The sequence below is a fragment of the Numida meleagris genome, chromosome 3 (assembly GCF_002078875.1).
Source record: "Numida meleagris isolate 19003 breed g44 Domestic line chromosome 3, NumMel1.0, whole genome shotgun sequence".
NCBI classification, from domain to species: domain Eukaryota; kingdom Metazoa; phylum Chordata; class Aves; order Galliformes; family Numididae; genus Numida; species Numida meleagris.
The window spans coordinates 50,678,079-50,705,959 of NC_034411.1; the positions used below are offsets into that span (position 1 = coordinate 50,678,079).

Consider the following 27,881-nt stretch of genomic DNA (forward strand, 5'->3'; position numbering starts at 1 on the left):
GGTCGGGGCCGGGGCGGCCGCTGCGGTCCCGGTCGGTCCGCGCCCTTCGCTCCAGAGGAGAGCTGCCGGGCGGGTTGCGCTGCTCCGCGCCGGGTGATGAGGCTGCTCTCTGGAGCCGGTTCTAAACGCGGTATTTGTAGCGTCTGTAAAAGTTTCACACATGCAGCAAACTAGTTCGCTTGTGCCGCGTCACATGATCAAAATATTTTCCCCCCGGCCGCTGCCAGCAGCTATCTATCGCGGCTCCACCAGCGCGCTGCCGGGCGGCACGCCAGGACGCGGGCACGGCCCCGGGCTGCGCCGCTCCCCGGCCGCGCTGCGGGACAGCGCTCTGCCCAGGTGCGTGCGGCAGGTGCGGGGCGGAGGCTCTGCTGCTGTCTGCGGGGAACGCCGCTTCCTTACGTTTAACCTTCCCACCGACGCGTTTCTTTGCCACTCATGCTGTACTTCGACTGACTGTATTTTCTGAAGTCCCAAACCCGTTGTATATCACCTGCCATCCCCCTCCCTGGCATGGCAGCGGTTTTCCCACGAGCGAACCCTAAGAGCTGCTATTTCCGTGATAGTTCTGGAATTTTGACTTTCTGCAAAATGCTTTTTGTTGTTGTTGTTGAACATGTGGTATGCAAATACAGGGAAAGAGTACTGCAAAGTATTTTGTTGTGGTTCTTTTAAGTATTAAAAACACATTTTGCTTTTCTAATAAACCCCATAACCAGACCTTTTAATGTTTTGATATAAATAGCAATTACACTAACTGAGATCCAACCACAATGAGAAAGAAGACATTTAAAATCATTCAGAAGAAAAATTCCTGTCTTAATTGAGCTCTTCCTTTGACTAGGAGGGACTGATGGCACATCTGTAGCGAGCTCTCTGGCCTTTTGGAGCAGCGTTCTTCAAGTTCTCAATGTGTTGCTGTGCTCTCCGACATTTAAATAGCAAAAAGCTATTTCACAAATTAGCAAAGGATCTGAGTGTGCTGCAGCCCGAGCTGTCAGGAGCTCTGTGTGCAGGGGCCGCTGACAGTCGGAGCTTCTTGAGGCCTTCAGCGAGGTTGAGGTTTAGGTGCACGGGTTGGCTGGCTCATAGGTTAGGGATTTGGCTGTATGCGAGGAACTTGCCATGGAGCGGGGCTGCCTGCCCCAGGGAGGTCTTGCATTGCCCCCGTTCCTCCATTTAATTCTTCAGAGCTCATTTCTCCTACTGGGGGAGGGAATGGTCAGAGGGGCCTGGGTGCGCTGCTGTTCAGGGGGCTGGGGACAGCAATATGGACCTGGGTGCCCATTCTTCCTCTTTCGCTGAGGATGCCACTGCTTTACGTCAGCTGCACTATGGAATACAGTTGCTCAAGGCTTTTCCTCTGTTTTGTGTTCTGCAGGGAGAGTGAAGTGTGTTTGTCAAGTACTTGCTTCTGTCTCATTTCTTACCAAAGTTCTGCTCATCTCTTTTGTCCAAACGTGATTTTTTTGTCTTGTTTGATACTCCTTCTTTAAAAATTGTTACCTCTAAATTCATCTTTCTCACTTTCCAACCCATGGGAGTGATAGAGAAGCCATCCATGTTGTCTTCTCCCATTTTACGGTTGTGCGAGAGCAAGCAGTGTGAGCACACATCAATTGAGAAGATGGCTTTTGAGCCACCCTGATATCCATCGCCACCTGTGACTTGTGTTGCTTCTGTCTATTCTCCAGGGGATCTCTCATAAACGTTGTTAGGGGAGGGATGGCAGCAGGGAAGGTGTTGGCCGGGCAGCTCCCATGTAGGCAGCTCTCCTGGCAGGTTATGTGGTGTTTGGGGAAAAAAAACCAAACCCTAATAGGATTAGGAGGAATCATACAAATAGCTAACTGCAGGGCCATAGCTAATTTTTGTTGCTGGTTCTTCTAATGCTGATACTCTTAAGTGATGGTGGACAAGGAGAAAAGAGGGAAACAAACAAAAGAGACAGAGTGTAAATGTGGCATGGACAGTCTTTATGTGTTACCTGACCGGGCAGCTGTAGTTAAATATCTCCGCCTAAAAGATGTCTGAAAGTACGTAAGCATGAATATTGAGGTGCTGTGTTGGCCTGTATGTGGAAAGTTTAGAAAAGACAGGAACTGAGGAGAGGGAAAACATTTAAAGAAGTGGTCTGCAATATTATATCGCCTCACATTTAATTTCAGAATTTCTGTTCCTTTTAATTCTCAGAAGATTGAGGTGTAGAAAGAAGCAAGCTGCCAGTGATGTTTGTCTGTTATTCCCCCATGCCATATTTTCTCAGGGGATGCGGCTCGTTAAGTTGGTGAATGAAGCCTGTATAAAAGTTAGTTAAGGTGCCATTGTTCTCTTAGGGAAAACCTTAGCAATTCAGATAAGAGCAGAGGCCAATTCCTCCTTGTGTGGTGATTTCTAAATTCTGCTTTGCCTCTAAAATACTGAGATATATCTTTGCAACTGTTGTTGTTCCTTAGAAAAATCTCAGGTTTGCCTGTGATAGTTCTTGGTCTTCTTGCTTTGAAAAAGCTGAGCCTGACTCATCCTGTTTGCTCCTGCTTTGGTTTGACATTTTTCTTTGCTTTGGGTCAGTGCATTCCCTTGAAGTGATGGAGAAAGAAAGTAGATACTTTTTGTCAAAGGCTACAGCTGGTCATGGCATCGTAACAGAAGATGTGAATAATTCTGATTTCAGATGGTGTATTTCCATTTTAGAAGTCCTCGAACTCCTATACATTTGTTTTACTAACATAAGTTGCCTCAGACAGAGTGCCAGGAATAGGTAGAAATGTAATTTTTCTTGGGAAAAAAAGGGTTATATATGATTTCTTAGATAGAGGGAGACAATATACTTTTTTTTCCCCCTCCAAATACACATCTGATCTAGAGAATTCAGTGGCATGATTTGCCTGTCACTTTCAGATTCATGCTTGGGAATAAGCAAGGAATTTTTCTTTTTAATGGAGTTCAGTCTTTAGATACTTATCAGAAGATCCAGTGGATATTCCTCAAAAAGAAAGCTTTTTGTTCTTTTTGACTTTTGAGGATTAGGGGCTGAAAGTAAGAGCAAATAAGCAGATGAAAGGTTGAAGCACGTGAATGTATTGAACAAAACAGGCATGTGCCTTTTGTGTGGATATCAAGCCAGAATTTTATTTTTTTTCTTTCCCCAAAGATGGTCACTGGAGAGAATATATTGACTGCAGTGGCTGAACAAGCATTCAGTATCTTTGAAAAAGCTGGCTTCCAAGGGTGGGACTCATCTGACCATATGTATTGCAGACGTTTATACCTGATCTTATTGTGGGGGTTTGCCTTGTCTTAGGTGTAGGGAAACAGTCATTTCTGGGTAAGAATCATCTCATCTTAAAGCAGACATGGCACGCAGGTCTGATGAGTCACGCTCCTAATTTCCACCTTTTCCCACTCGCTGTAAAGAGAGTGTGAGCGCACAGGCTCGGATGTTGGTGTCAGAGGGTGGGTGAGATTAATTCCTTCCACTGTTTGTAGTGTTTTCATATCATACAGGCAACTGAACCCAGGTTTCTGTTTGGAGTTCTGGACTAACCTTTCTCATTGTCCTGGTAAAATTAATGTTTTAATAGCAGTTTCTTGTTAAGCTTAAGGTACATTTCTTCTTGTTCTTTCTGTATAATACCTGGTCAGAGTTTTTTTCTGTTACTTTTCTCATGTTATGTTACATTTTTTCATGTAAGAACTGTCAGCGCTTCTTTTGAAGCATATTTGTAGACAGGAGTTATGCTGGCACATTTGAAAACAGTGAAATGAATTTTCAGAGTAGTTGACCTGAACACTTAGGGATGCTATTCCTGTGCATAGATGCAAGCTTTCGATTTGGAAGATGGGTCTTGTCACGCAGGTGTCGCTCCATGATCCACTGCAATGCTCTGTGTGGTTGCAGCTAGATGGCCCCTTCTCTGCAGGAGCTGCCCGCATTGGTGCCCCTGCTCTCCAGCCCTTCCATCAGAGCTCCTGGTGTGCTGCTGTGCACAGCCGAGCTGAGTGGGCACGCCATGACCCCCTGGTGGTGTTCAGGCGCTGCACTGGGGTGAAGAGGGGAAGGAGCGTGCCTGCAAGTGCGGAGATGCCACCGTGGGAGCTAACAAGCTGCTTAGTGGCAACGTGCTCCAAAACCAACAGCAAGAGACCTGGTATAACTTGGAGGGATGGCGTTCTTCACAAGTGAAAAAGAAAACATGGTGATGGCTATTCTGCAAAGAACTTTTTTTTGAAACCAGTTGAAAGAAGACAGTTTCCGCAAAAGGGATTTACCCACGCTTCTTACACAACTGTTCCCATAATCTGTAATTATCTCTAGGGTCACTTAACCTTTCTTTGCGGAGTGTTTAAAATGCCTAAACCAAAGTGTTATTGCCATTAATAACTTCAAAGACATCTCTGTGGCAGGGTGTCTGTGCTTCTTACTTTTTGGAGGCTGCTGTCATGAGTATTTGTTAGCTCCTTTTTTAAGGGATCTTTCTGACAAAGGGACAATTTATTTGTTTTAAACTTTTTTTTGAGCTCTATATTGTCTGAAAAGTTGAATATTTTCAAAAGAGACTTTTTTCTAGTTTGAAGTTTGACTGGTGGCACGCTTTTTTAGATGTACTTTCTTCCCTCCCCTATGAATGATGGTAGGAGGAAGCATGGCCTCCTCGAGGTTAGCTGAAATGTTTTAACTTCTACAGCAAGGAAGGTGAGAATGAAATTGTCAAAAGAATGGGACTAAATTACTGAAACACTGCCTGTTTAAAGTAGCTGCAATATGCTATAAAAGGCATGAGTCTTAACAGTCAGATGTGTAAACAGCACCATGTTCTCTCCTTGGACCTGATTTCTCACCACTCGTTTTATGTTATGGGAGCCTGAATCAGTATGGGAGAGATCACAGCCATTCTCGAGGTGTTAGTTTACGATGCCTCCACCAGAAGAATAATCTATCACCATATAAGATAGTAGAGAGAGAGGCATTTGCAAGGAAGATTAATTGAAGTAATTCATCACTTTAAAATGAAGAAGGTTCGTCAGACGAAAATAAAAGCTAAGTATTTCATGTGCCTCTATTGGAATTTGATAACCATTTGTTTTGCTGCAAAATGTATGTGGACTGGGCACCTAGTGCTTGTCTACAGAAGGAAACTTACCAGTACTACTACGTGCTATAATTATATGCTATAATTATACCAATATAACTCTGTGGAGACCCTCTTATACCAGAATAAGAGTTTTCGTGGTGTATCTCATTCTGCTTCCAAAGCACGTAGGCTTCAGTGGAAAAGGGTACTCTTACACCGGAGTAAGTTTCCACACTGAGATAGTTATATTGGTATAATTATGCATTTTCTTCCTTCAGTGTAGACAAGCCCCTAGTGTCTTTTCAGCTTTGAACTTTAGTTAAGAATTTCTTGGTCGTGATAAGTGTCTAAGCATTTTCTTAGTACATTTTTGTGATGGGGCTTGGGTTTTTAAACCAATTACTTAGGCCAATTAACAGGTTCCTGGGTCGTGGATAACAATAGGATATCAAAAGGGATCAAAATTCATGTTCCTGGCTGCTTGGATATATCTGCAACCTTTTCCCCTTCTGTGGTTTTACAAGTACTCAGCGTACAGCACAACAGGTGGAGTAGTCTATGGCTGAGTAATGAATTCTACGTTGGACACTTTTGTCTCCTGTTCCTCATTATTCCCTGAGTTCTGTTGTGCTGCGCCTCTAATTGCACGCATCTCTGTGGATCATCAAAAGTAGCTTCTTTGATGAAGTTGAAAAAATTGCTCCCAAAAATGTTAATTGTTTGGAGAACTACTGAAGTTTACTGATCTTCATGCAAGGCAGAGAGGACCGTAATTGACATGCTAGGCACAAGCTGTGCAAGGAGCCCCTCAAACTGGATACAGAGGGAAGGCAGGGTACAGGTACTCTTCTGTATGTGATGCATTCTAAGGAAGGGTGGAGATGTCCAGAAAGTGTCTGATAGGGTTGGTCTCTCTCTAGAAGTGGGTACCTAGAACTGGGCGTTGACATGGGCACCACTTTGACATTGGCCATCTATTCTGGTTCTCTTCTGCCAGTGTCTCCTTCACTGCCTAGAACGTAGCTCACTCATCTGCATCTGCACACTTCCCTGAGAATAGAAGTATGTAAGCATTTGTTATTTAAGCAGTTTCTGCAGACATCAATGTCAGTGTTTTGGAAACAATTTTTTAAATCTTTTTTCTCTTCTTATGAAATAACGGGTTTGAAAACATCCTTTTTTTGTCCCCTTAATTTTCTTTTATCAATATTTCTAGTGTGCTGGTGGCATTACAAGTTCCACGCTGTCTCATTGTGCCAGAAGTTGAAGTTTATGACTTCAAATGAAAAGCAAACTGCAGAAGCAGGAAAAGCCTTAAAATAAAGATGATGCAATAATTGCCAAATCATAGAATAGCATGACTAGAGGGGACATCAAGAGGTCATTTAATCCATCCCTCCTCTCTGAGGCAGAACGAGACAGATGTAAACCGCTCATGACAGATGTTGCTCTATTCTGTTGTTGTGTGGTAGTAAAACATTGATCAAAAGAGAACGCTGAAAATTATTTATACGTGTGCTTTTACCCCCTCAAAGCTCCGTGCAAGATGAACTTGGCATAGAATTAGTGTGAGAGGATATGGAGATTCATACAGGATTATTTTAAGTATCTGAGTTGTTTTTCTGGTTTTTGGAAACAATTCTTTCTGTCAGAATAGTCTAATTATGTTTGTGTTGTGTCGAATATAATACCCATTTCTAAAAATAACGAGTGCTCTGCTTTTCAGGTGTATTTCTTCCTGAAATTGCTCTTGTTCTGTATTGGCTTTGTAACTGGTGTCTCATCTTCTTGGGCACTAGGAGATTTACTTTAAAAATGCATAACATTTTCTCTTCATATTTGACAGTATTTCTGGTGTATAATTAGTTTTGGTTTTCCTTTTTTATTCAATTTCTTTTCTTGTGTGAAAGAGATGAGCCAAAAAAACAAAACAAAACAAAACTCGAGGTGGGAGTGTAATGGGAGAAGGGGAAGAGCTGGGCTTAGCTAGAATGCCAGGTTAGATATGAAGTGGATAATGTGGCTTTAAGAAACAATTTTTTTTTTTCTTTAAAAAATGGAATGTACGTTTCAGAATTTTGCACATGGTATCTGCATCCCTTTAATCCCAGACTGAAGTTTGCAAATGAGTGTCAGATGAATAACATCTTTCTAAATTGAACAATACATAAAATTGGAATTGCAGATACCCTGTTGATAAAATGAGTCTTCGGGCTTGTTTGCTCTGTGTTTCCTTTCAGTTATATCGGCTGAGAAACATCTGTCTTTGCTGCTAAATGACCTCCTCTGGCTAGGCCAAGTGGTTCTGACAGGATGAGCCGTCTCCAGCCCTCATGAGCTGCAGGAGGAGATGGCTGTACCTTGCAGCCTTGGAGAAGGGAGCGGAGCAAGATTAGATGTAAATACACTCAAATTGCCGTTTCCCTCAGAAATTGCTTACTCAGGCACACAGGATCCCCGCACCTGTACTGCCTCAGTGTTTTGAAAGCAGTCATTTCTTTCTCTTTCTTTATGTTTGATTTGGTTGTTGATTGCTAACTCTGAGGTATAGTAATTTTTAGGAAGTTGCGAATACTGTATCTTGGGTTGTGGCTGAACGAGACATATTAGCTCTGGGTATCCTCTCTGGCAAGTAAAGGACTTTCTTTGAAGTGCCAAGAGGAAATCTGCATTGGTATTTTCACACGATGGCTGATGTGGGCTCTCTTAAGGACTGAGAAATAAGAGATGGGCATAGAGGTGGAAAGAAGCCAGGAGTTTTTAGGCAGACAGAATCTGAAAATAATGGTTTCTACTGTGGGACAGAGGAGGAAAACCTATCAATATGGCTTACTCAGATTTCCTTTTAACTTTTTTTTATGACAAATACTGAAGAACTGGATCAGCTTTTCTGCTTTTATAGTTCTCAAACCAGATATGACTTGCATGTTGATTTTTAATGTAATGCTGTGATATTAACAGTAGACTATATTTTGGAAAATATATCATCTTTGTACACAACTGAAATTTTGTGATAGTACCTATACTAAAACCACACATTTAATTTGGATCATCCAGGATCACTTATTGCAGAGGTGTTCGTACCACTTTCTGCTCTTATCCATATGCACATGCTATTCGTGTGTGTTTCTTTATAGAATCATAGAATTAGCTAGGTTGGAAAAGACCTACAAGATCACCCAGTCCAACCATCCACCTACCACCAAGATAACCGCACTAAACCAGGTCTCTCAACGCTATATCTAAACGTTTCTTGAACACCTCCAGGGACGGCGACTCAACCACCTCCCTGGGCAGCCTGTTCCAGCGTCTGACCACTCTTTCAGAAAAGTAGTATTTCCTAATGTCCAGCCTAAATCTCCCCTGGCGCAACTTGAAGCCATTCCCCCTCGTCCTGTCACTAGTTACAAGAGAGAAGAGGCTGACCCCCAGCTCACTACAACCTCCCTTCAGGTAGTTATAGAGAGCGATGAGGTCTCCCCTGAGCCTCCTCTTCTCCAGACTGATGCTGAGATGCTCTAAATGATTTCATAGTTTGCTTGTGGTTATGAAAGAATCTGTCCCTTTTGGAGAGATTGCAAAAAGAGCACTGAGGACCTGGATTGGGTGAGCAGCCTGTGAAGTCACTGGGGCTAAAGCAGAGTCCGATCTCTTTTAAAACCTGCTCAGAATTTTTTCCAGAGTAAGCCACAGGGAACTTTGTGTTAATATGCAAATAAGTTTCTGGAGGACTGTTCTGTACAGTTCTCTGGAACTGCTTCCCAAACCTCTGAGAATGTTTTAAGTTCAAAACCTGTGAGTTTTGGAGCTGGTAATCTTTTAAACCAGCAAAGCTTTTCTTTCTTTCTTTTTTTTTTTTTTTTTTGCAAGTTATTTATTTTGCTTACATAGTGTGTTTCAGCAAATACGTATGCACTGATCTAAAGATCTGTGTTGTTTTTTTTCTCCTTGAAGAATTCAAAGTTTAAGATTGTGAATAGATCCCTTAATGCTCTGAGTTTGTGACTTGCTGCGTGCCTCTTGGTAGGGCTGCCACATGCTAGGTGCGCTTCTCTTTTTGTTTATGATTACACTGTTGCAGGCAGTTTTCACACCATCACCTTTAAAGGGAAATTTATAACTCCTGTAATATCTGTCCTTTTAATTCTAAAATTCAGATGAAGCATAATCCCAGGAGTGCCGTTTCCCTGTTGCAGTGTAATCTTTTTCAGATGATACATGATTTAGTTGGAAACAAATTAGCAGCTATGCATGCCTAAAGAAAGCAATTTAATAAACAAGATTTTTGTAAGACCTAATCAGAATTGTAAAATGATACTTGGGAATCAGTTACATTATACAAAAGAGCTGGTGTGAATTCATGGTTTCCAATCACATTGTTCTCTCAAGTAGTACAGAGGCTTTGACCTTCATTCTGCTGTTTCGTCTGATTTATTACTTAACTATTAAATGTTTTCAATCAATGGCGAAAACTTCCGCTCATAGCTGTAGTTTGTTCTGGTGATTGATTTTTTTTTTTAAGCTACTGAAAAGAGCTATTTCCTTTTCTAATGATTTAAATCACCTGCTGCTGTTGAATTTGTTTGTTCTGTTCCTTCACAGAAAGTTAGTTCCATGCTCCTGACAGTGCCTGTGTTGATGAGGAAGATCATTATAAATGCAAAACAATCACAGGCAGAAGTGAGTGGAATGGTGTTGCTGTGGTCCCATGGTTAGGGTGCCTGGTCCCAGACTCGCTGCCTCTCTGTGGCTGACCCTTGGACTGAGCTGCTGGCATGTTTCTGCCTGGGACAGGGTTTTTGCAGTGTTCTACCAGGGTAATACAGAACCACTGTGGCACAAAAGTTTGTTTTTTCTTTTTTTTTTTTTTTTTAAAAGAAAAAAAGAAAAAAAACAGACCCCATTAGTTTCCAGGTAATTATTAATATTTTGTGCTATTTACAACAAGTTTTTCCAGTCCCTGCAGGAAGCAGTTTTAACATAGAAAATATGTTACAGGAGCAACAGTTTCTTGGCAGTTGAAGAAGTGACAGGGCTTCTGTTATAGATCTGAGTTTGCCTTCCAATTATCCTGATCCTAAATATATCCTTTAGGAATTTTGTGTGTATTGGCTCCAGCTAGGGGCTTTCCCCTGTTTTCTTACTTAATTAAAACCATTTCTTACATAATGGGGGAAAAAAAAAGACTTGAAAAGAGAAGAAGCTAGTTTAATATTTAAGCTACCTGCTAAGAGGCTAGAAACCAACGAATATATCAGGTCAGTGCTTTATGCTTCTTTTTAACATCTTGGTCTATCAGTGCAAGTCGGGCAGCTGATTTTTCTCCTTTTTCTGATCTTCTCTGCCTCGTGTGTCAGAGGAATGTAACTCTCTGGTAGCCATTTCTCAGTGGGGGCAGAACTGTCTGAACTTCCTCTAGCTGCAGTCTGACCTTACTGCTGTGAACGAGGAATGCAACTTACTGCTCTGTTTGCCTGGTGGAGTTTTCCATTCTGATATCCTTTGATGCCTCTTCATCCCAATATCCTTTCTATTTTGCAAATTTGTCATTGTTTTTGGTTTTTTTTCTTTGAGTTTTTCCTTCTTTTCTGAGCTCATCAACAACTCAGAGACCTGCAAAAAAAGATGAGAATTGCACCATTCTGTTTGTACCAAAGCAACCTGTGCTGTGTGTGTGGCAGGGCACCGCAGAGAGCAGTGCCAGGTGATCTTTGGCAGCAGTCAGGGGTAAGAGTAGGAGCTTAGGGGGGTGTGGGTTGTGTTTTCTAGAATATCCCCTAGATTCCAGTGTTATCTAGACTGTCACTTATCCTGGTGAGGTCCAGTGCAAAAGCCAGCAGTAGGTACAGTTCGTTTTTGAAGAATTGTCATTTGCTTTTTTCTAATACTGTAGTCTCAGAGCGTGGTCTTTTTACATTTTACACTTGTTTCATTGAGGAATACTTGAAGCAATGTAGCGGATAAGGTTGAATCTGAGAAATAGAGGAGCTTATTTTTGGAGTTACCTCAGAAATGGCTTTGTATCTCAAAGGCATTGATAGTGTTGTAGCTGAAGCTTAAGGGTTGTTTGTTTAATACAAGTTTCCAGAGACCTTTTTCCTTTTGGAGGTAGCGTTCTGAAAGTCTGGAGCATGTTATTAGAGCCCACGGTATGTGATTTCTCCTTTTAAAAACCTTTCAGAGGTATTTTTCTCCCATAGCCTACCCATTCCTGACTCCTAAGCCTGTTTCTTGTGGACGATAACTGACATCAGCCTCCTCAAAATCTTTAAAGTCTTCACATCTTGTTCCTTGTTAAGAGCGCATATAGTACTTGCTATAATGAGAGTGCAAACCCAGTCACAGAAAGGTGAAGTTGTGCCTGTGTTAGCGTAGCAGGTCAGCTGCTGTGCCAGGAATAGCGGGCCTGTCTCATGACTCAGTGCTCCAGCTGCTGGCCTGCACGGCTGCCCTGCAGCAGCGGCCTGCTCCAGGAATGAGGCCCTATGGGTGAAGAGGCAGCCATGGTGAGGGCAGGAGCTGTGCTTCCAGCTCCCTCAGGGCTTCAGGCCTCCCGCATAAACTGAAATACTGAGGAAGGAAAGAAAAAAAACAACAAAAAAAACCAAAAAAAAACAGCAAAACACTGTACTGGAGGTCCTAGATAAGAAGCTCTGTAAAGGTATGGTTTGTTTTGCTCTGTTCAAAAGCACAACAACATCTAACTAAAAATAACTCTCCAGAAGGTTGTGGATGGGGAAGAAGTTCCATGCGTTTCAAAGTCAAACTCTGTTCCATAAACAACCTTGGAGTGGCATGTGATTAAATCTCTTGTATATTCAACAACAAACTCATTTTATGCAACCACAACTATGATAAAATTGAATTAAATGGACCTGCTTCTAAGAAAAGAGACTGAATAGCTGAGTGCTGCATTATTCAATGAATGGAAAACGAGGAGGCTGTGTGAAACTCATAGGAAATGGTTTTAACATTCTATCAGGCTAAAGAGCAATTCGGTGAAATCACTGTATTTGTTTCCCCCCCACGTCCCCGCCCTCAATTTTTAAATAGCAGTGCTCTTCATACTGTCAGAATTCCGTGTTGTGACACCCCTACTCAAAAGTTATGACAGCAGTGTAATGACAGCTACTGCCTCTTGAGAATCAATCAGGCAATTAATTTTGTAAATGAAATGCTGATTATACAAAGCTTCACATGAGAGGCCCAGTGATTAAAATCAATTTAACAAATTGTTTCAGGTGGGACTTGATTAATAATTTGCCGTAAATGCTGAGGATGTATGACCAGCATACCTTTTTTGTGTGTGTGCTAATATAGAACTATGTATAATGCTCAGAGCAGAAAAAACAACCTGCGCCTACCTGCAGTAAGTACTTCTGGCTTGTGACCTACTTGTTACAGGCTGTACATTTTTGTGAGTCCACCGTTTCCCCCAGTGTTGGTAATGTCACTTTCTCAGCTAGTGCTCTCCTCAGCAATTAAATCCATCTAACCTGTAATTATTATTATTATTATTATTTTTACTATTAAGACCAAGTAACCGAGAAAGTCTATTCAAATCAACTTGAATATTTATTAGGCTTGGGAAGATTTTTCCTTAAAATCTGAAGTTGATGTAGATTTATTTTTTCCCTTCTGTCACTTACTGGACTTCGCATTTTCCCCTCCTACTCCAGGACATCTCTGGAGGGAGCCTTCCATTCGAGGCTGCTTGCTGCTCCTTGCCTGACAGACACTATTTTTAGTACATCCTTTTCTGTCCATCTAACCCCGTGTTTGTGTAAGAGCTGTACAAAGTAGGTAAGCGATTTTTATTTTTTTTTTTGCATTCCAGATGGCAGCCATGCACAGTGAATGAAGGTGTTTACTTGTCTAGGAAGCTGAGAACCTCATTGCCAGACAAAATAGAAGTAACTGGTATTCTGGGTGGAGTTCTGCTTTTTTTAACCTACAATTTTCTGGGTTTATGAATGGATTTCCTCTTCCCTGTTGAGCTGCAGCATTGGCTGCTGAGGAGGCCTTAGGGCTGAGATGTGTCCTCTGATGAATCTAGCCTGAAAACTTCAAGATGCTATTTCTCCTGGCTATCTGCCAGGGTTGCAATTTCGGTAGCAGAAATGTCAGAATGAGAAGTGTGCCCACGTCCCATGCGCACTGGTGCCAAAGCTGTTGATTTGGTGCAAACCTACCCTGTGATGATAATTTTAAATTCAGGTGCTGGACTATGAATGGAAGTGGCTAACACCTGGCCGTGATCTGGCAGCGGATGGGACAGGCAGTTGGAAGTGGTGGTGTTTTGAATGGTTGCAGGCGGCTTCTCTGAAAGACATCTGTGAAGCCTCCTAAGTTCTGCTGCACTAGAAGTTACCAGTAACTAGTTGTAGAGTGCTTTTACAGCAGGAAATGAGAGCTTCTGCACACCTAAAGAAAGGTGGTCTCCATTTAGGAGCATTCCAGCAGTGTGGAGTGGCGGTGGGGAGGTGGGAAGATACTTCCCAAATCCTTCTGGAAGAAGCTTGGAATTAGGAAAGTAGGTTACAGAAGAAGTTGAGGCTGCAGGTGTGGTGGGGAAGGATGATGCATCTTCAGTTGACTTGAGAGCAGTCAGGATGTTGTTACCTGTATGTCAGTAGCTGGCAATGACAAAAACGAGTTGAAGGGCAGCACTTCTGAGTTGTATAACCATGTGAACTTGTCAGTGACATGGGATTGTTTTGGTCTTCAGGTGTGATGAATGTGTATAATTACTTTCTGGTGTTGTCATAACCTTTGTTTGCACTCACAGTGGCAACACGAAGAGATTACTCGTGTGTTGTTCATTAAAAACAGATTTCTTTGCCTTGTTTGTTGTGATTTGTTCTTTCAGTTGTCATTTTAAGTTTATCTGTCTACAAAACAATAACCAGAGGATGGTTATCTCTTTGGCCTTCCAATTTTTAGGTTAAGGGGAGCCAAGAGGAAAACTGGAAAGCGAGCATACGTATGCCGTTCTTCCTGGCCATGCAGAGACGCTTGTGTGTATTATTTTTTTTTGTAAAGTTCTAGCGGAGAAGTAGTTGATTTGTGGTGGGGCATAGCTTTGCTTTTCTCCTCTTCCGCTTTTTAATTAAACTTTCTGTTCTGAGTGGAAATTCTTTCTGATGTCTCCCTGCAACTGAAATCATATGCAGCACCTTTAAGACAATGGCAGTTAAAATTTTTGTTAAGTCTCTGCTAATAAGTGCTTCTTCATTCACTGGCTTTTCCTTATTCTTTGCTGTATTTGTGCAACTGAATTCTTTTGTTCTTAAGCTTTATTAAAGCGCAGATAGTATACTTCCTATTTGGAGAAAAAAAAAAAAAAGCAGGAAACATATTTGCCAGTTACCTCTCAGATTTTAATACCAACATAAGGCAGATCTTGATAGTGTGCATTCATACTTTTTTAGTAATTGTTTGCATCTTTTTTTAAATAGTTATTTAAAATATGTAATGAGTTGTGTTCTGATACTCATGCTTTTGTTGTGTAAAAATGTTGGCTGAGCATTCCTTGTACGTGTTCATACAAATGATGGCATTATCTAGGAACGGATTATCTTTTTCCCAGTTGCGACCTCATGCCAGCTGTGTCATTGTATTATAGTGAGTACTCGTGATTATCTGTAGTGATAAATTTGTAACTTGGTGCCTGACCTAGAGCTGCATGCTCCATGCCCATCTTTCTTGGAATGTCGGTAGCTGATTGTTGGCTGTCTTTTATTGTGAGGTTTCAGAGCTTCGGTATTAAAAAAGCCTCTTTTTTATTTATTTATTTTGTAGTACGGAGACAGAAGCTTTGGCTGTAGATCAGTGAATAAACAAAGAGTTACTGTATTCAGTAGCTCTAGGATTTTGAGGGCTAGCTTATTTGAGAGCGTTGAGTTCATGTCAGACAGAAATGATGTAGCACTAGTTGTTGGGATGCACTGTGGCTTATAGTCTCTTTAAGTTGCAGCATTTGCTGTTGTCAGCCAAACCAGTGCTTCTTTCACTTTTTTATTTGTTTAAACAAAAAATAAAGCATACTTTCTCTCTGCAGAGTAGTTGTAGCCCATGTGAATACTCTTGACTTGCAGTGAATTGCTGTGTCTTCTGAATGTGACCTTTGTAATGTGTCTCATGCTTTTCCTTGCCCTAAGACTTCACTGGTGGGGTTCTTTGTGGCATCTTTAAATAGTTAAGTTCCATTTTGGGACTGTGACCAATGTTGTTCATATTCATAAATGTCTTTCAAATAAGGATTGTGACATTAGAAGTGAAACATACAGTGGTAGCTCAGTAGTGTATTTAATGGATAATGTAAAGGAAAGAGCCAATATACCTTGATCAACCTGCTGCTGAACTTACTCTAGTGTGCAGCCTACTTTAGATCTGAGTCGAGATGAGATATCCGGGAAAACACTGGTTAAATGACAAGAGAAAATAGTAACTTTTTCTCTTATTTTAGAGCAGGTAAAACTGAATCCCCAGATAGTTTGCGGAGAAGGAGATTTATTTGATGTGTTTTGCCTAGGAGGTGAGTGGAAGTGGTGGTAATACTGAGTTTACAACTGTAGTTACTAATTTTTCCACTTGTCCTTACAGCAGTGATGCTGAGTTGATGTTTTCCCTTGTGCAAAACATTGAAAGAAGGAGCATGTAACAGAGAAGGTTTGTTGGTTACTGTCTGTAGGCAGTGTAGGCTTTTCTTCTTGTCTTAATGGTGGCACTATCAATCAGAAGAGTAGGAATGAAACCTCGGCCCTGCTGAAATCATTAGCAAACCTTCTTTTGGGTGTTTTACTGTGCTCACAAGGCACAGAGTGGGCAAGGTCTCATTTGAAATGCTCTGTTTTTACAAAGCCTGGTAGTAGGTATGCAAATGAATCCGACAGTGATATGACAGTCACTATAATAAAGGAGTTGCAAATTATATTAGTGCAGACTGAAGCGGAGAACACAACTGAGGTATTCTGAGGAACTGCAGATCTATGCAGAGTTTAAATGAAATGCAGCAAGTTGAAGAGGAGGTGCATTCAGAAGGAAAATGCAGAGTCCACTTCTAGGCTTGTGTGGCAGAATATGGCAGTAGAAATAAGGGTGAGCAAACTAAGTCAGTAACAAGTTAGTGTCAGGGAAATAAATGGATATTGATGATTGCAGTGACACTAAAATAATTCTATTAAATGCTGTATTATAGAATTTTAATTACTTCTGAGATTTAAGTAAACGCGTGGAAGATGTGACAAAATAAACAACGTCCATTCATGATAATATAAGCCCACTGGGTTGTAGGAAAATACAATGAAGTTATAGCAGCGCTCATTTTTGGAAAAGCATTTGTGAGTGGGTGTGGGGGAGTTGGTTGTTGATCCCTAGAACATGCAGAGATTGACACTTGTCATAATGACTCTGTCACCCAAAACTTGTCTTCGAAAACTGTCAAAAACTAATGTGAAAAAGAAAATCTTTAAACTTACAAATGTTAAAGGAACCTTCATATTGGATTATAATATGTATTTCTGAACTAAGAACTCTTAACTTTTCAAAACATTGTGGGTGGGAGAAATTCTTTCATTTTTATAGAAACTTTAATGCTAAAGCTGAAAACTGTGCATGCGATAAAGTTAGAAAAAGTTATAATTACCTTTCTACCTCCACTGCACAGGACACTCCATACTCAGTGAGCACCATTTCTTTTGCTAAGCGTATGGCTCCAGGTCTTTCTTACTGTACAATGTTCTGAAGACAAAATCTGCTCTTTATTGAGAGAGTTTTGTATGGTATTGATCACTGTCATATTAAATTTTAAAATCACCCATCTAGTGAAGATGTAATGATTTTTTTTTTTCCCAGTTGGGAAACTGAGGCATTACTGTAGGAAGTTTGAGTAGCCTGTCTGTGATGGCTGTAGGTCAGATTTTCTACAAGGTGCAACTTTTCAGAGCACCCCCAAAGCACATCTCATCAAGTTCAAAAGTAGTTGCAGTCAGTAAATGTGAAGCATTTCTGCATGTTAAATTCTATGACTTCAAGTCAGGGAATGAGGGATGCCTTAAACTGATTCGTGTTGGGAATTCATTGTTTTAGTAATTTATTCACCACTAGGTAATAAACCACGGTAGATGGAGCAGTAGGATGCCACCCTCCATAGGGACCAGCCAACACAGAGGGTGACTTGTGACTTTGGCGGGTTACATGTAGCAGTTCTCTGATGCTAGAAGATTCCCAAGAGTTCACTTACTTAGGTTTCATTTCAGGTTATGCTTTTTTGTGCAGTATTTCCAATAAAGTGTTCCCTACCTGTGGGACAGGCCTGCCTGTCTATGCCTGAGCATGCTCAGGTGTGTAGAACGCTGAGTTGGTCTTAGTGCCTCCCTTATGATCACCTGCCTCCTTGTGCTCCTCAGGACAAGAAAACAAGAGGGCTAAGATGGACCATCCTTCTGTTCCATGGCTTTGAATCGTGTTACTTAATAACCGTCTTCCTTCTCCACCTAATGATGATCAGAGGACTTTACTGGACTACTTCTTAACCATTTCCCTGAGGCTATGAAGGGAACAAGCAGCATTAACAGCAAGGGAGGGTCTCTCTGGGTTGTCTCTCCAATCCTTGATTCTGGTGTATCACTGTCAGTGTCCAGAGTAAGTTCTGTGTGTGCCCAGGTCCTTCCTCGCCCATGTCCTTGTTACTTGCATCCAGTGACCACAGCATGGCATAGGTCACCTACAGGCCCTGGTGACTGGAGCTCTTTCTGAGTCTTTATCTCACCAGAGGGAAAGAGGAGAGTCTCTCCAGAGGGGGACAGGGAGAAGGGAGAGCTAAAGAGAGGCAGCAGGCTGAGGAGAAGAAAGGAGAGAAAGATGGAATGCCAGGGAGGCTTACTCCCAAACCACCTAATGAACAAGCAGAAAACCTCCACTGCTTGGGGGTCACTAGTTCCAGTGGGTGAAGACTATCCAGCCTGTATTAATTTAACCTCCTGACCTTGTTTTCTCCTTTTCAACTCCTGCCCCAGTTCTTCCACTGCTTTTTTTAACCTGTTGTCCTTTCTTTGGCTGGAGAATTTCAGGCCAGCTCTTTACACCTCTAACTCCTTTGATCCGGTCTCACTGTGCTCTGCAGCTTGCACTCTCTGTTTTTCTTCCACTCCTAAGAAGCCATGAAGTTCAAGGGTTCTTAGGGGTACATGTCTTAAATTTCTCTAAAATCCAGTGTCACCCTGGCAAATTAAAATCCTCTGCCCCAAAGCATGGTATCCAAGTGGTATTTTTAAGTATTTTATGTAAGAACATAAATGATGTATTCTTCTGTGACCTCATTCTAAGACATAGCTGAACTGTTTCAGTTGAATTTTCCAGAGAATTTCAGCCTCAGGCATACATATGGCCTGGAAAATTTCAGCCTAAATGCTTGAAGTTTGGCAAGGTTTATATGCACCTGAAAATAGTCTTCCTAATGGAAAGTATCAAACTGTTTCAGCTGTAATTATCTGCATTGTTTTGCAGATCTATTTAAATATTGGATGGGGAGCAGAAAATATTACTCAAAATTAATGAGAATTTGAGTAAATGTTGTTATAGGAAGTGAGACTGTGAAACAATGCTCTGGATCAGAAGACGGTGGCAATAAACAGTGCCGTTAGGCTTTATGAGAATCTCGTGAAGGAAACTCAAAACTTTCTTTGAGCAAGGATTTATATTTGAGGAGAGGAATACAACAGGTGGTATGCAAGAGTGAACATTAAAACGCAGAAATAAACACAGATAAAGTATCTTGGCCTGCAGAAAGGAAATTTAACTTGTCACCTGGGAGCCTATAAGAGGACATCTCTGGTTCATCTTCTGAACCCTTACGTGAGTCTGTTTTCAGTTAAGAGTGTGATGACAGTGCGTGATAGACGAAGAAATCTGAGTGTGTTGCTAGGGATCGGGTGGCCTAAAGTGGTTTGGGAACCATCGATTTTTAAAAGTGTGAAATATAAATAGTAAATTACCCAGGGACGTTTAGTAGTGAAAAATAGAAACTTCAAATCTGGCCACGAAAAAAGCCAAATAATAAAGGGAAAATTGCTGAGTAATAGTTAGCCAAAATTAGAATTGAATGTGCAGTTTGCTGTGGTGGCAAAAAAAAAAAAAAAGGCAGTCCACTTCTGAAATGAATGGAGCTGTCATATGAGAATGAGGTTACGGTTTCCACCAACGCAGATGTAGTGTGACTGTGTTTGGAAAACTGTGCTCTTTTTGGTCATGTTCCTGACAAACAGATATAGGTAGAGATGGGGAAAACCAAAGAAGAAGGTGTGAAGGTTTGAGTTCTTCACTTTCAAGGAAGAAGTAACAAGAACAACATATAATTGTTTGTTGAGCGTGACTAGTTCAGAGGGGGCATATCTGTGTGTATTGGGGGAAAAATAGTGTTTTACTGGTGCAAACAGTAACAGCGAAAAGAAATAAGGATGGGGAGGGAAAGTAATTTGTTCTCACTATAGCTGTTATATCGCAATATAGTATCCAAAAAGGCCTTGTAGAAGTTCTGTTACATAGGAGGCTTTAAAATGAAGTTGGTCAACAGTACTCTGTAGGAATGTAAGTACAAAGTGTGCCATGAGCAGGACTTCTCCTGGAGTGGGGGTAGATGAAGTTTTTTTGGGAGGGGGAATGTCTCATTCAGGTGAGATTCTGATAGGCTCCTTAAATTTTCTTTTCTTGTTTGAATATAACTGTTGGTCAGAGATTAAGGAATGATTGCCATATAAGCAATACAGTGGTTCTGCAGTTGAAGAAGCACGGTATTTTTTCTGGTTCAGTTAGTTCTGAGTAATAAAATAGGAGAGTAATGGCACACAGTGGTTGACACCCATCTTGAAACTGTTAAGGTGCTTGGTAAGTCCTGCCAAAAAGTTTAAAAACAAAACTTCCCTTCCCCCTCCATAAGTGATTTCAGTTTGGATTTTCTGAAGTCTATTAAAAAGGCAAATAAACGTCCATGTAAATTGTGGGTTATGACTTACCTTATGATCTGGAAACTTATTAATGCACATATTAGCGATATGAAAGCTCTGAAATACAACGTTCTGTATGCATTGCACTTTTTAGAGAGTTCCTTTTCTTTGCGTTTTCCCTTCTTCCTTTCTTTTGTCCTCCAGGAAAGCAAACAGACATTTTCTCAAGTTTGAATTGCTTACCCATTAGTTGTATCTCTCTTGACAGACGTTATTTTATGTATGTTTACACACTGAAGTCAGTGTACAGCAGTCTACTTAATTGTTTGTAAGCTGGAATTTATTGGGTAATTACTATACCTGTCTTTTTGTATGTGAGAGATAAGGTCTAAATTTGACTGTGTAGTTCATTTTATGTATTTTTAGATGTAACAGAAGTCCCAAAGTCACCATTCAGAAACTCATCCAATTAATGGAAGCCATAGTATGGTACTGTGCCTGTTGGCATGTCAAATCTATTTTTGATGTATTTGAAAGGAAGATGTAAAGCATGGGGAAGATGCCTGCATGATTTGCTCGCAGTGAGCATGACTGTTCTGACCTGTTTCTTCCAGCATTTCTAAACTAGTTCTTTGCTTGTGTTCATTAACAGGGCAGCCCAATGGATCCAATGGTCATGAAGAGACCCCAGCTGTACGGCATGGGCAATAACCCTCACTCCCAGGCCCAGCAGAGCAGCCCCTACCCCGGGCAGTCCTACGGCCCTCCCGGCCCCCAGCGCTACCCAGTGGGGATGCAGGGACGAGCCCCGGCAGCCATGGGAGGAATGCAGTATCCGCAGCAACAGGTTTGTGGAGGGCTTTTCTCTTCTCCTTTTGTTTCTCTGCTTTCTGATGTTGTGGTAGTGCCGAGGGGTGCAAGGAGAACATTCAGAGAGAAGTATGTCTCCTCCAGAAGGAGGGTGGGAAACTGTTTCAAAAGTAAATATTTTGTGTTGATAGCGCAAATGTTTTCTGAAACTCCATACAGTCACAAAAGAGCTTAGTGTTTTGCTAGTATCTTTTTTGGAGAGAGAAATGTGTTTAACACCATCCATTTCCTTTTTTCTCAGTTGACATCACTTAGCCTTGTATATTTATTTTATATGTTTTTAGTTCTCTCTGGTTCAGGTTTATTTATCTGTAGGATGAAAACCTAAAGCTGACATCAGCACAGTGAGACTAGTGTTGTCCAGTGCATACAAATTTATACCAACACATTTACATATTTATATCAACAGTTTTTTCTTTTTTTTTTTCCCCACTTCCTACTTTTGGTAGGAGTTTTCTTGAATTTTTCCTGTTTTTTCCCCCGATCAGCTCTCAAAAGTTAGCCTAGTTTTTTGGTACCAGATGACGCGGGAATGTCCTCCAATTCCAGTGGGAATCCCCGTTAATCTACTTCAGTTTCTCTGTTGATGACAATCTCATCTGCATTTTTTCCCACCCTTTTAAAAGACAGTTACAGTGTTCATAACCTGTATACTAAGGAAGACACAGTAATTTTCTAGAATAGAAAGCAGACAAATTTACACAGAAGTGATGTTGTCAAATTTCTACTATTTTTTTTATTTAGGATTGTAAGTGTTGGCAGCTGGAGTTACAGATTTTGTTGTGAGCATTGCAAGCTACTAACTTGATGAGTGATGGGAAGCAGCATTTTGTTTTGTGCTATAGAACAGTTGCAGATCAGTTTCTTTTTATGTCATTTATTGTCAAATGTAGAGGAGAAAATTTTGGAGTCCCAGACAGATAGGTGCTTGGCTAATTATAATTACTACTCACCCTCTTGTACAGGATCTTCATCGAGTGATTAGTTAACTAATAGTTTCAAAGAGTTGAGCAAATAATACCTTTATCAACGGTTTCCATTTTTGATCTTTTCTGTTGTTAAATATTTTCTTGTAAGGGAGAGGCCGTTTCGTTAAGAAATATCAAACGATAGATTTGGTTGCTAGCTGAAGACAGCACAGTGTTTTATCAATCATACGGAAGGAAAAATTGGAAGAAGATGGCTTTCTATGTGGCTCTATCCAAATAAAGTTATTAAAACATATTTTTAATTTTAAAATATGTTATTCTGTGCTCTGTGGAGATGAGTGCTGAATTTTCACTTCATTTGCTAATTGCATGATAATTGTAAATTATCCATCAGCAGGCAGTGACCTGGCATAGTGATTGGCTGTCGGCCCTATCTGTCTTCTAACAGCATTAATGTAATTGGCTGAGCAGCAGCACAGTTCTGAGCACTAATGCTCTTTGGGGAAAAAGTGAGAGGATAATTATGACATTGAATTTTTATTGAACGGACATCACCACCTAGGCATGATTTTGTTTTGGACTGCCTCCAAAGACTCGTGTGTTCGGTTTGTGAACCTCTAATGATCTGAATCCAGTTCTTTTCATATTGCTCATACATTACCACCTTTCTACAAAGGATTAAAATGCAGGAATGCAGGTTTGTAAATTGAATTGCCAACTTACCAGCTGAGTGGTAAGTTGTCTTTGGCACAGGATGCCACAGTTTGATTCCTGGCTGGATTTTTACTCCTGTGACATGAATATTAAATAAGGAGAGCCTAGCTATGCTTGTTAAAATTGGCTGCATAGCGTGTGCCTACTTCTAGATGTAATATATACAAAATAAATAATATTGCCAAAAGTTTCAGAAGGTGAATCTCGGCACGTTTTGAAAATTGTAGTCCTTTACAGTGTCACATTGAGCTAATGAAAACCACGAGGGACTTCTGAAAATGTGATCAGTTTAAAAAAAAAATAGGGCCCTTAACATACTATTTTTTTTTTTTTTTTTGGACTAAAGTATCATGCAGAGAGGGCGTTGGGTAGGTGGATTATGAGAGTGGAAGTGCCACACTGCAGGAAGGCAGGGAAACATTTATGAGGGAGGTTGTTCTTATTTTAAGCTGTAGATAGCTGTTGCCCAAAGATAGCTGGGGTTGTCAGTTCTGTTTACTTGGATGAAACTAGCAGGCTCTTTGTTAGGGTGTGAACATATCTGCATTTTGAAGACCTTAAAATGTTAAGTCTGGCTCTTTGTCAGTCAATGCCACTGCTTGAAGTTAGAACTATGGGACTTGTCAGATCTTTACTTGTAGGCTCTCCTGCAGGACAGTGCAAATGGAGAGGTATATGAAAAACAACACCCTAGTGATCCATCTAAAATTAAGGAAATGTTGGGAGTGAAGGTAATTGCCTAGATGAAGGTAGCTGGTGTATGTCGTGTTGCAGCAGGGAATAGTGTATTCCTCTTGGAAGCCCAGTGCTGCAGCCCAGAGGTGCAGGAGAGACTCATGAGAAGGGAGGCCTCTGGCATAAGAACGATTAAATAGACATGGAAAGGATGAAGTGTTGTCAGGTGAAGTCATCCTGTCTGCCTGCAGCATGGGTGTTAGCACAGCCTGCTAACCTGTTGAAAACGCCATTTCTATGTAATGCTGTAAGCATTCTCCTAGGACTTCTTCTATGTCTCCTAATCATAGAACCGTACGGTCAGCCTCTTCTCTTGTGTAACTAGTGATAGGACTAGAGGGAATGGCCTCAAGTTGCACCGGGGAGATTCAAGTTGGACGTTAGGAAATACCTTTTCTCTGAAAGAGTGGTCAGGCGCTGGAATGGGCTGCCCAGGGAAGTGGTGGAGTCAGCGACCCTGGAGGTGTTCAAGGAATGTTTAGACGTTGTGTTGAGGGACATGGTTTAGTGAGGACTATTGGTGGTAGGTGAACGGTTAGAGTGGATGATCTTGTAGGTCTTTTGCAACCTTGGTGATTCTAACTCTTTCAGGAGTTAATCAGTGGAAGCCACGTAACAAAACACCAAGCTGTATTTGTAATGCAAAAAAAAAATAGTCTGCATTTCTAACAGAACTAAAGATAAAAGGCTGATATATAGATAGATATATAGATATATAGGCATACAGAAAAGAAAGGTAAAGCTGTTAAAATAACTTGGTTATTTTTTTCTTCCTAACACTTGACAGCAAAGATCCAGAATTATCATGTGAAGACGTATGATAGCATGCTGCAACACAATGCTTAGCAATTTGGAGAATGCCACAGCATTTTGTCAGATGTTAATGGCACATCCAGTTAATTCAGTATCAGTAAATACGTAAAGCATTTGGACTGATTCCTGTAAAATTGTCTCAATGGCTAAGGAGATTAAAAATCAAATGATTTTCTAAGAGTATGTGCATAAGAAGGCAAGTATAAGAAAGCAAGCTATTACTGGAAGGATCATACATTTTATTTATAGGGTACAGACTTGACAGTGTGTCTCTCTTTTGGCAGCAGGCAATATTTGTGGTCAATGAATTACGTAACAAATATGACTTCTTAATGTTATTGGGAAGCTTAGTTTTTCTTCTCTTCCTTCTCTGTTCAGTGGGAGGAGAACAGAAGGAGGAGGCAAGGAAGAGCTGGCAGCAAGTTCACCTGTGTCTGTGTTGTCGGTTTTCAACACGATTGAAGCACAAGTTGCAACAAGGCCACTGTTTGCATCTCAGGGTTTTAAAATGCTGGTTTTGCATGTAAATCTCAATATTGCTACCTCATGTACTCTTTCTCCTGGTTTGCATAGGAGGAATGTGGTTTTTAGGATTCTTAGCACTCCTTTCCCAGGACATCCAGGAGATTATAGTTCATACATAAAAACAGAAAACAAAAACATCCTTTCAGGTTTAACTTTCTAAACTTTCAGATGTTTCTTGGTATTATAAAGAGGTGATGTAAAAATTAAGAAGCTTAGTGTGCAGGAATACTTTGCACCAGTCTACTTAAGGTGTGGTTTTACAATATGTTTTGTTCCAGGGTGAGTAATAAGTTATGAGTATAAAGAAGGTAATTTCCTTTTCATTTATATTCCCCACCTTTTGGACCTTCAGCCAAGCTAGTTGTGATGCACTAATCAATCAGTTCTCCTTTTCATTTTTTTTTTATTTTGATGCCCTCTGGAAGTGTTTCAGTGCTATGTGCTTTGGGAAGTATTCTGATATGTCATAACAACATCTGTGCTAAGACTAAAAATCCCTAAGTCTATCTACGAAAAGAAAGGTTCTCAACTGTTGTCTGACAATGTTGGTATTTCATGTTAATAGCGTGTAATACTTTAGTTTGTGCCGAATTTTATTAAGCTTAAAAATCAACTCCTTGAAATATGAATGGATAGGTTTTGACTGTGTGTAGCGAAGTCTGAAGGCTTGGATTTACGAATATGTTTGAAAGAATTGAGTCGCATGATGTGTCTGTTTAATCAGATGATCATTGCCTAATTGATTTTTTTAGGATGCATTAAAAATTCTTGTGTACTTGATGGACTGGAACAACAACTCCTTGTGTAAATAGTATTATGTTGCTATAACGCATAGTGAATTCCTTTATGAAGGACAGTTGTATGGATTTGTACAGTAGCCATTCCTAATAGCTATTTAAAATGCAACGTTTCAATACTTTTCCATTTCAATACTGACTATGCGCTAGTCTTAGAGCTTTGAGCCTGATTGTATTAAGGTTTGAACATTGGTCTGTTTTTTCTTTTTCATACTGTAGAGTCAAAGTGTGCTAGTTACTTGTCCTTTCACATTTGTTGTATTCTTGATTTGCAGAATGTAAACTTGTACGTGTTCTTTTGAGGATTAAGTATGGAAAACTTGCTGCTCCTGCTTTTTTTTTTTTTTTTTTTTGAGATCTTATATGACAGGTTTCAACTTGGAGTAACTTTTTTTTTTGAAGGTGCGGGGAAGTTTTATAAAACCTCCGGGAATGTGCTGCAAGGATTTATTGTAATGGAAACTGCAAGTCAACCAGAACTATAGCAGCACCAATGTGATTACCTCATTTAGGAATGGGTTTACAGTCCTCATATTGGGTAATGTCCCAGATTGGAAATGTCGACTTTACGCCAAGGAAATCAATTGACTGTTGGCTTGGCAGGTAGTTTTAAAGCTAGCAAGCACGAATGTGTTTACTGTTTGGTGGCTGGTTGTATGTGTTACTTTCTGAAATCGTTTTCATTCTAGAAGATTGAAATATGCCAAGAAATTGAGGCTGACTGTTTCGCAGTGAACTATTAACTTAAATGTAGTGCATGCGTACAGTGAATGCTAGTCAAGTGATGCATTTGTTGTCTTGTGTGTGTAATTGCCTTCACAGGCTAAAGCTAAAGAATACTGAATAGATTGCAGCTTTTTGTGCTCCTGAGGAGCTTTTAGCGCAGACGATGTTGGCATTGGTTAAGGGAGCAGATATATGAAATAAGCAGGATTTTTGTTTCTTAGCCTATTTATTTTGCAAGGTTGGAAAATGAATCAATATGATTGGATCTCAGAAACAACTGGAAGAGGACAAAACATCGAGATGTGTTGTCTTTTTCTACAGACTGATAGCTGCATTTCATACATAACACGTACATAAGAAGAGATTGTAAAGCTTTGATCATCACATGCTTCAGAAGGATTTTTTTCCCCCCAGGATTTTTGTTTGATTTGCTGTAGGTGTGGTTTTATTGTTTGTTTATTTTGTTTTGCTTTTTTTCCTGGATATTTAGTTGAGGCTCTCATTAGTAGCTTATGGGCCTTCTTAGTAATTCCTGGAAAGCAGAGGCTGAAACTCTGAACAGTGAATCTTTTTCCAATTTCTTCTAACATTAAATAAACATAATATTGAATTAAAATAATTTCTCATAAAATTTTCTTCAGTGATGTATCTGCTGTTCCATCAGACAAACTTCCTGCAGAAAAGCCATAGATAAAGTGAATCCTTCCTTTTATAAATCAGAGAAAGGAACAAGAAGTCACAGCTATTTGTCTTCATTGTAAGGTCATCTTCAAGAACGGTGCTTGTGATGATCAAATGTTAATAATGGCAAAGAACAGTTGGTTCTCTTTGTCATGTAAAGAAATGGGGGTTTAAAATTTTAGATTTCAGAAAATGTTAAATAGTGTGCCTGTGCTGACTGTAGGGAAAGGTTTAGTGTGTTTCTTTCTATTGGGTATGCTAAGCCTCATTGACTAAATTGAAAAAAAGGCTGCTGCTTTAGTTCGTGGCAGCGTAAGGCTTTATGTTGTATTGTCTCCATTAGAATTATCCCTTCCATTGAGTGTGATTCACTCTATAGAGGGAGGTGAGCACAGATTACAGATAATCACAGAATCAAATTTGACGTAAGTTTCGGGTCTTTACGGTAGCTTAGCTCTTCATCTTAATGCTGGTCATCTGAGATTGTTTACCGAAGAAAATCCCTGAAGTAACGGAATTGCATTATTATGGTAAATAGAAACATTTCAGTAGCTTCTATCATTTCTTTGAAATGGTACTGAAAAAACATAGGTTGAAAAGGAAAAAAGAACTGATCTTTCAACCGCTGATAGACTGCCTGGAAATGAGACAGGGTCAACATTTTTATCTGCACTCCTACTGATGTTCAGTAAATGCTAATTTTTACATCTGTCCTGGAGTAAATGGCTATGTTTGGACTACGTTTGTATAAAAAGCGTGTCACAATCCTCAACGCGCTACGGCAAATAAAAAATTATTTTTGTTGCTGCTAAATGATTGTACTTCACATTGAACACTTAATAGCTGGAATCACATTTGCTATTCTGCTTGGAAGTGGGGCTGTGAGAGTGGAAAAGAAGCAAAGTCTGTGGGTTGGTCCTTTGAAAATAGGTGCTGTTACGGAAGCACTGGTTATTCTGCTGTTGAGAACTTTTACTAAAATTATTAGCAGTCAGTCTAATTTGGATTTAGAGGGGAAATAAATTTTGGTCATCAGAAGTGGAAGAACAGAGAGTCATTTGCTGTTAAACC

General features: G+C 40.4%; 1 protein-coding gene across 1 annotated transcript in view; it reads left to right on the forward strand.

Annotated features, from left to right (window-relative positions):
* Positions 1-27,881, forward strand: part of ARID1B (AT-rich interaction domain 1B) — a gene marked incomplete at its 5' end in the record, with an annotated part of 320,563 nt that overhangs the window by 8,383 nt on the left and 284,299 nt on the right. The window contains one exon of the mRNA XM_021391989.1: positions 20,673-20,867. Within this exon, the coding sequence (XP_021247664.1) occupies positions 20,673-20,867 (195 nt within the window). The remainder of the gene's footprint in view (positions 1-20,672; positions 20,868-27,881) is intronic.